General features: G+C 48.1%; 1 protein-coding gene across 2 annotated transcripts; it reads right to left on the bottom strand.

Moving 5' to 3' along the window:
- Positions 1–3,570: 3,570 nt before the first annotated feature.
- On the bottom strand, positions 3,571–8,232 carry LOC307238264 (phosphatidylinositol 3-kinase regulatory subunit gamma-like; the record flags this gene model as incomplete). 2 transcript variants are annotated; one of them, XM_080011194.1, is made up of 10 exons in its annotated part: positions 7,810–8,232; positions 5,847–5,958; positions 5,658–5,756; positions 5,361–5,541; positions 5,110–5,235; positions 4,845–4,987; positions 4,522–4,698; positions 4,233–4,307; positions 3,951–4,121; positions 3,571–3,838 (listed from the first exon to the last, which is right to left on the bottom strand). In XM_080011194.1, exons 1-10 carry the CDS (start codon positions 7,862–7,864, stop codon positions 3,571–3,573), a joined length of 1,407 nt encoding a protein of 468 aa, XP_079867320.1. In that variant the 5' UTR covers positions 7,865–8,232. The 2 variants fall into 2 exon arrangements, with proteins under 2 accessions (XP_079867320.1, XP_079867321.1); XM_080011195.1 differs by lacking the exon at positions 4,233–4,307.
- Positions 8,233–9,048: the final 816 nt, after the last annotated feature.

Raw genomic sequence — 9,048 nt, 5'->3', positions numbered from 1 at the left:
CATAGCAACTGGAATGTGATTGGGTGACACTTGGTACGGTCCTCTTCTCTGATTCGCCGAGCGCCTTAAGTAAATAGAGTGGAAGCAGGCAGCGACAGGGAAGAGGAGCAACGTGATTGGCTGTCACCACAAAAAAAAAAATGAGAGCGAGGACTCTTTCCCCCCACCGCAAGCTCTCCAGACAGTTTATGGTGTGTTTTAGGCGTGACTCTTCAAGTCATAAATTAGTCCCTCGGTTCATGGCTGGCAGTTATTTAATTTGGAGAGAGAAAATAAGGGAAACGTCTGCGAATGTAAATGAGTGACTTCCAAGATTAAGGTGTGTTGACTTGAAATAGAGTGGGGGTAAAGTGGGAAAAGAGCTCCCAGTGTGTGTGTGTGTGTGTGTGTGTGTGTGTGTGTGTGTGTGTGTGTGTGTGTGTGTGTGTGCGTGTGTGTGTTGCGCGCGTGTGTGCGGTGTAAAAGGTCCAACACGCCTGAACACACTGGCGGCATTAATGGGACATTGGGAATCATCGGGACACACTCCTCATAATCCCAAAGGCCTCTCACGCCATTTTATTCTTTGAATATATTTCCTTCTGGCATCTGCAGATTTTACTCACACCATTCCGACGTTCCAGGGTGCTGTTATTAAATCGACATAATCCCAATGCATCTTGTTTGTAAAGTGTTTTTTGTTTTTTCCTCGATGACTGTGAACCACCTGTGTGTGTGTGTGTGTGTGTGTGTGTGTGCGTCTTCAGACGGAGGGCCGGCATCTCAGGATTCGATAAAGGTATTTATTTACGTGAGGCAGCCATGTTTCCCTTCAAACTCCGCACAACTCTCACTTTAGTTAGTCATGGAGAAAGTGCTTCTGGGTGCAGACAAGTGGGCAAAGCCTTTGTCATTTATAAACGTGTGTGTGTGTGTGTGTGTGTGTGTGTGTGTGTGTTTATTTCTCGGTATACTTTGCCTCCGCTTCTCTTGCTGAGAGGCATTGGTGGCGGCCCTACACTCCCATAACTGTGTGTTGGACTCTCACACAGCCTGGGGGTGACTCAGCACTGGTACAGCCTGTCCTATCTCCCTGCATCTGCTCCATGCAAGCATGCGTGCTGTCGATTGACTCTCTTTGCTGACACAGTTAAGAGGGAGTAATCCGTGGCCTGGAACTGAACACCCTCCACCACACACACACACATGCACGCACGCACGCACGCACGCACGCACGCACACACACACACACACAGACACACAGAATATCCCTGTCCTCCTCCACACTTCATTAATCCCACCGCGGGAGAAACCTTGTATGATGGGTGAAACAGGCCACCTGTTGTTCTGGTCACCGAGGATCAATAAAAGGGTTTCGGACAGGTCCAGCATTCGTTTTGGGTTTTTTCTGTGTGTGTGTGTGTGTGTGTGTGTGTGTGTGTGTGTGTGCAATTCATTTTTCTTTTACCAGATGATGCCACAGTCAGCTTGGAGATCTTAAACTCAAAAGTGTGCATTCCTGACGTCATCGTGGCATGTGTCCTGTGTGTGTGTGTGTGAGACATAGTTCTGCAGACCTGCCTGGTTAGTGCCGAGTGTATATGGGAGGTTAACATAACCAAAAAAAAAAAAATGCGTGAGACCTATTTTCAATTCCAACAGGGCCGCCCCTGTTGCCCCTGATTGACCGAGGTAGAGAAGTTGTGTACGCATTTAACGTTTATCTTTGTCTTCAGCTTTCGCTCCCATCTGGCCACAGGACGTCCCCAAGTGCCCTCAGCGAGCTTGTCACCGTCTATTAAGAAGACAATGGCCTTCTCTTCTCACAGATGGTAAATCTGGGATAAAGACACCATTGCATGTGTTCCAAGAGTCACTGAAACTTGCGAGCAGTCATCTGCCTTTCCCATGTTACTGAAATAAAACCATCCACAGTAGAAGTTCCTGCGCTTTCGCGATTGGTATCTCGTCAGTTTGGCGCCGGATGTGTAAATGTGACATTTAAACCTGTACGGGTTATCCTACGGCAGAGATGAAATAGCATTATGGACACCCATTGAGTAAAGATAAGGATTTAAATATAGTGGCTTATTTACTTGAGTTAAATGTATTTTCATAGTGGTTTGTCTTTGCATAGTCGTAGCACATCTTAAAAACAATATATATATATATATATATATAGTCAAAATAAAAACAAACAACGGACTGTTTAAATTGACAAAACCCTCATCAGTTTATTGTCTATAGCAAGAAAAGTTCAGAATCTCACATTGGTTAGCTTCACTTATGGAATTTCCTCAATTAACCAAGCTCAAAAACCAGTCTTACTCTCTCTTGTTACAGAGTACCTACTGTCCTCAAACTTGAAAAAATGTGCCAAGTTCAACATGGATTCCTTTTCCCCATAAGCTATGTGGGCTGCATGTCATGAAAAAAAACATTCATAGCTCTAGCAATGCCACAGTTCAAGTAATGGAGGCAGGATACTTCCGGACCTCTGTCAGATTACACAAACATTAAGAGGCCACATCATACCGATGCCACCGGCGAGAGTGCATTTTTGTGGCAAATGCCAACCTCTCATAACAGCATCACCTTCAACGCCATCATCACACACTGCAACAATAGAAATACTGTTGGATTGCACTTTCTTCAAGCTTTCATCTTCTGTGGCACGTGTATAGAAAAAATAGATATAGAATACAAAAAGCTTATACTTCTTTGAGTAACAGAATATAACATACAGTACTTCAGATTATGTTTTGATCAGCACATCAGCAGGTGTACATAAATTGCCCCTCCTAAATTACCACTCTTAACAGGGATGAATTTTTCTCACTAAGTGAATATGCTTTTACAATGGTATAGTACAGGATATTAATGCTACATAACTATCCATCGTGTCAGAATGTCTATCAAAAAAGGGCAAAACATTTTTAATATGCACCATAACCTTTCATGTATTCACATGTGGCTTATACCCCAAATGGTTTGGTCCAATAGACCTGTGTGACAATATCAGCCTTATACAGCACCATTTATCTCACAAATCCACAGTACCAACTAAATATACGAAATTGCACATTGATCAAATTTACCAAAAAATTTCAGGAAAATGGCCTGGTTGTCTCTAATATAACATCGGTTCTGTACTTTTAAGCGGTCAGAACACAGCATCTGATGCGAGTAGGCCCCCCCCCCCCCCTCTCTCTTTTGATGATGCATTTGTTGTTGCCCAGAGCCCATCGAGATGTCCATCAAACAAATGGTAATATATGAAGTACAAAAGAACAAAAACTAAAAGATGAAACTGTCTCGTAAAAAAAAACAAAAAAAAAAAAAAAACAGAAGAGGGAAAAAAGTTTAAGCTGACATTCAAGTTCCGGTCCCACTTCAATCCATGAAAAGCCATTCACAAAGCCCGCTGGAATCGCTCTAGTGCAAATCTCTCTCGTTCCTCCTCCTCCTCCTCCTCCTCCTCCTCCTCCTCCTCCTCAGCAAAACAATGCACCTCCACGCAATTGTCCCCCCACATCGGCTACGGTTAACGTGTCCCCCCCCCCACCTCCCACCCTCGCCCCCTCCATCGGACTACATCTCCGGGGCGGCCGGCGGGAGCCCGGCTGTGTGTTTTGGAGTCTGCGAGAGTTTGTGGTCCTCTGTGTGCACCGAGGCCAGCGCCGCGGCGTGCACCGGGTGCGACAGCCGCACATCCAGGGCGTCGTTGTGCTGTACGAGGGAGTTGAGGCGGTAGTGCAGAACAAGGTCCTTCAGCGAGCAGTGGACGTCGTAGGGTTCGGCGAAGCCGTAGCCGTGCGGCGTGCTGTAGACCATGCAATGCTTCACTTCTTCATTCACGCTAAAGGGTGGGGGTGGCGGGGGAAATGAGTGGTGAGCCTTCTCCAAACGACAATAGTGTACTACTTGATATAACATTACTAGTCCCCCCCCCCCCATGTTTAAATACTTACACAACGGAGCAGGCGTAGCAGCCCTGTTTGCTGCTCTCGCGGATCAGGAACGTTCCGGAGGCTTTTCCTTGGAGCATCTCCTCCGCCTGCGTCCGACTCAGCTCCCCAACAAACCAGCTCGCCTCGTCGTGGTGCGGCAGCGCCTCCTCGTCTCCCTTCAGCACGTAAGTGCTGCGAAGACATCGAAGCGAGGGGTCGTTTTAAAGAAGCTTCTTAAAGGACTCTTTATTTTGCCGCGACGGGCGCATTTTAAAATTTGGGATTAACAGCTGAATGACTCACTCGTCGAGGCTGTTGTGCTGTATCCCCAACCAGTCGTTTATACGTTTTTGCCGAACGCCTTTGTGATTCAACCAACTGTCAAAATGAGGAAGGGGAGTGAAAGAAATGGGAGAACACGAGCTGGTTAGTTTTGGGAGAAATTAACAAATACGACCACAGCATATCATGCTTCTCAAGGTATAATGCTTTTGCGACAGCCAATGACCAGAAGAAAAAAAAACAGCATCAAATGGTGTGTGGTGGTGGTGACCTCATGTCGTTTTTGTACGTGGTGTGATTTACTACCCACTTGAGATATTGGTCTCTGATATTGCGTAGCTGGATGAGGTCAGGCCGCAGGCTGTTGATCTTCCTGTCTGTCTCTCTGTAGTCCTCCACCTGCGTCCTCAGGTCTTCCTCCAGATGCACTTTGCTGTCGTAGATCTCCCCGAGGCGACACTTCAGCTTTTCATAGTTGATCAGGAAGCTAAAAACAAAGATCGAACGACAGGGGGTTTCAGACCAAAACTTCACCCCAAAAAAGGGTCGCGCCGCAGCAACGGGGAAGAGAAAGGGAACCCATGCGGAAGGACACTTGGGGTACATTTTTCGGAGCCGAATGGAATTATTTACCTCTCCAAGTCCTTCTCGGCCCACTCGGATTGATTGTTCCTTTCAAACTCCTCCCCGTAGCGCTCCTGCTCGCGACACTGCTCCTCAAAGATCATCATTGTCTCATTGAAGGCCTCGATCGCCGTCCTCTTCATCTGGATTTCCTGATTTGCGATAAATACGTCACGTCACTGAGCGATTCCTCGTGAGCATGTTTTTTTTCCCACTACGAACGTCCACTTTCACTTTGCATGCATCACTATTAGGTTTTTTTCCCCCCTCTCACCTGTGAGGACTTTGTAAAGGTGTCATAAAGGCGGTCAAACTCTTTTGATTTCTCTTGATATTGACTGTGGTACTCCTTGAGCTTCCTTCCGGCCACATCAACGCTATCCTCTTTCGCCACCTGGTCCTTGCATCGGAAGAAAAAACTAAAATAAATGATCCTCGTACTTTATATGACGGCTCCTCGTCCTCTCCCATTGAATGATTTCCAACAAATTTAAGACCCAGAGGAAGGCACGGGTGCTCACTAACCTGCTGGAAGCGGGACACAGAGTGGGTGAGCATCAGGTCCAGCGTGGCGTTGTACTCCACCAGCGGATGGTGCTGGTAGTGCCAGATGAGCTCCATCACGGAGCAAAAGGTCAGGGGGTCGGAGAAGCCGTACTTCCCGTCGCGATGGTAAATCTTGATCAGCTTGTTGTGGCCGTCCTTCCTAAAGTGAGCGGCACAATGCAGAGTGTGACGCTACGCGCATAAAACAACGCGCTGGGAAAACTCGCCATCGCACGGAGGAGGGCCATGGCCGCGCGTTTCCTCGTTGACGCTTACCGTAAGGTCAGCGTAAAGTCCCCTTGAATCTTTGTGGAGGCATCTCGCACCAAGAAGGAACCATCGGGCATGTCGTGAAGCTTCTCGTTGACTTCTTCCCTGAAGGGAAAAAAGGTGGTCGTGAACCAAGGGTAGAGAGGTCACCCGAAAAGTGAACCCCACCAGGGAGAGCAGTGTCTGGTAGTTTACCTGGTTATGTCTCCCCAGTACCACTCAGCCTCCTGCAGCGAATACACCGGCAGTGGTGGAAAATTGTTGTTCATAGTGGAAGACACTGGCTTTGTGGACCTGGGTGGAAGAGCTAAGGGAACAATGGACAGAAACAAGAGAGGTAGTGAGAAGAAAAAATGTAAAGGATCAGGGTGGTAATTAAAAAAAACAAAAAAAAAACGATTGCAATTATTTTTCAGGAAGGGTCAGCAAACTTGTCCCTTAAGGTATTGTGACATCTGAAGACAACTTTCTGTGTGTGCTGTGTGCTCGGGGATTACAGTATTCCCCACCCCCACCGATTGTGACAAGCAGCTTGACAAGGCCCGTCAAAACCCCGGGACATGCCCAGGCCTGTTTCCAACTGATATCACAGTCCAAGATCTAAAAATCTAAAGTAAAGGGAGAGTGCATGTATTTGAGCTTCATTTTACCTGCGACGAAAAAAAAACAACCCCCCCCAAAAAAAACAAACAAAAAAAAAACTGTCTTTCTTAACATCTAGGCCAAAACTCTTTAAAGATCTTTTTACTCCATTACCGCTAACACAAACAAAACATTCATTTCCTCCAACCAACCGACTGAGCGTTTTCCCCCCACGAAAAAAAGAAAAAGAAAAATGAGGACAAACCGCATCAAGAAGAGGTGAAGGGCGATATATTTCACTGGGAGACAAAAGTGCCTTTCATGGGGCAGTTGGGGGAATATAGGAGAAGCAGGGAGAGAAGAAAATGTGGGTTTCTCCCTCCATCCGCTCTGTGCTTTTTCTGACCCTTAAAATAAACAAAAGGCAGGTGCAACAGCACCACACTGAAGCATGGAGCCCTCAACTTCCTTAACTCAGCAAAAAAAAAAAAAAAAAAAAAAAAAAAAGACACACACACACACACACACACACACACACACACACACACACACACACACACACACACACACACACACACACACACACACACACACACACACACACACACACACACACACACACACACTAATTCATCATTCTACAGTCATGCAGTCCATTAATGACTGGCTTGCTTTTTATTGGCTCTTTAGAAATGTTTTGTGTTCAGGTGCAAGAAGGGAACGAGATTTGGGTTTAAGTATGTGTGTATGTGGGACCTGCTGTGGGAAATGGGAGTAAAATATGTTCAAATGCATAAAAAAAAAAAAAAAACATTTATTGTGTTAGATTCTTCCCGTCTACAGAAAAAAGTGTTTCGTTAAAAAAAAAAGGGGGGGGGGGGGGGAGAGACACTCGGGAGGAGGTTTTGGCCGCAACCGGTGAAGTATAACGGTTGTATTTGTCAAGCGGAAACATCAAAATATCGATTTTCTTTCTTTTCTTCTTTTTTTTTGACTTCCTAAAACGTCAGGCTAGTAAGTCATGAGACGGGGCCGCCTCGCAGCCTACTTTCCCGAAGCGCAGCGAGCATTATCCACGGTCGGCTGCAGCGGGAGAACAAAGCGCTCGTTTCATGCGGCATTCGCGTTTCCCCGGCGCCTCCGACGGCGGCGGATCGGGGGAGACGTGCGACGCGGCGGTTCCCGGGGGGGGGGCAACCCAGAACCCGTCTTCATTCTCGCCTCCAAGTTCGGCGAGATGCGGCGGGACAAAGAATAGCGAGGAGGGGGGGAGGGAAGGAGGGAGGGAGGGAGGGGGAGCCGAGCCGCTGTGACTGCGCCTGGAAAGGTATTACGTAATCACCCAGCGAAGCGCTCCGCATGCCTGGGCAACGGGCACCGGGGAACACACCGATCACGGCACGTTAATAACCCGAAATGCGACATGACAGCTGTGCCGACCGTCGTATTTGTGTAAAGGGATGCCCCCCCAAAAAGGGTAGACGCGTTTAAAAATATATATATACACGTTTTTGTTTTTTTACTGGGTTTTTTTTTTTTTTTTTTCCTCCCCCTTTGGAGACAATGGCTACCCTACCTGGTGGTGCTTGATCCATTTCGATGTAGAAAAGACCTTCGGGAGACTTCACCATTCCGTTGTAGAAAGAGTAATCCAGCTTCCTCCGTGGTGGTGGTGGTGGTGGTGGTGGTGGTGGTGGTGGTGGTCGTGGTCTTGTTGCTGCTTTCTCAAGTCTTTTCCACGTTTCTGCGCGTGCGCGCGCGGGAGTTCGCTCTATCCGCGTGCACGACGACGCGTCAATGGAGTCCCGGCCGCCGCGACATCACCGCAAGCTCGGTCCAAGTCGGCGTGGGGGAGGGGAGGAGGGGGGGGGGGGGGCAGGGGACGGGCATCGGCTCCGGATCCGGGGGTGGGAACGCGCGGACGCGGCGCACATCGCTCACGCGTGTGTGTTCATGGCGCGCGTTCGCGGCGGCGGCGGAGCGACGGGGCGACACGGAGCGCGGCTCGACTTCGCTTCGTCTCGGAAGTGGCGAGAGGAGGCTTTAAAGGGCCGTCTTGGGACGGCTCCAACGCGCCCGCGTCACAGGGGGGTGGATTGTTGTTATTATTATTTTAATCCCGCCCGACGTTCGCCTCACGTTGGTCGCGTTGTCGGGCGGAGTTGATCGATTGACGTGCCCGAGCGCCTCGCGACGAAACGATTCAGTTCGGGGAATTTGGCTCGGCGTGCGGATACAGGTTAAAATCGGCTTAACGCGGGCCCCCCCCCCCCCTTCCCCCAGAACGTAATGGTTCAATCCGTGTCGTTCCATTCAACCCTGCACGCAGCGCTCTGAGCGCCGTGACTGCTGAATGGAAAAGCAGAACCAAGAGACTCAAGAGCGTGTTAGGGTTTTCTGATTGCGGCCGATGCATTTTGATCATCATCTGTTTTTTAGCATTATTAAATATATATGTAGTTGTTGTTATTATTTATTTATTTTGGCTCTTTTGTTAGTTGGGGCCTATTTTCCAGGTGGCGGCTCAAAGTATGCTTTGTTTATTGTGGGTCGGAGTTCTATCACTAGGAATAAATTCACGGGTGACACATCTATACCCATCTATTGGGGTCAGTTGAGGATATTGTGTCTCAACTGTGACGGGTAAAACACCTATTTGGCAAGCGTGTATTTATTCTTGTTGAGCTTGTCAAACATGTTCAACTGCAACAATGGTTGCTCAAGTACCAGTCGGGTTCATTACAGTGCTGACATCGCCTGTTGCAGGTGGTTTTTGGGGCGTGTAATTACGGATGTGTCACACTTGTACGCCATT

The sequence above is a fragment of the Zeus faber genome (assembly GCF_960531495.2).
Source record: "Zeus faber genome assembly, chromosome: 12".
Lineage (NCBI taxonomy): Eukaryota > Metazoa > Chordata > Actinopteri > Zeiformes > Zeidae > Zeus > Zeus faber.
This window is presented reverse-complemented; position numbering and strand designations above follow the sequence as displayed.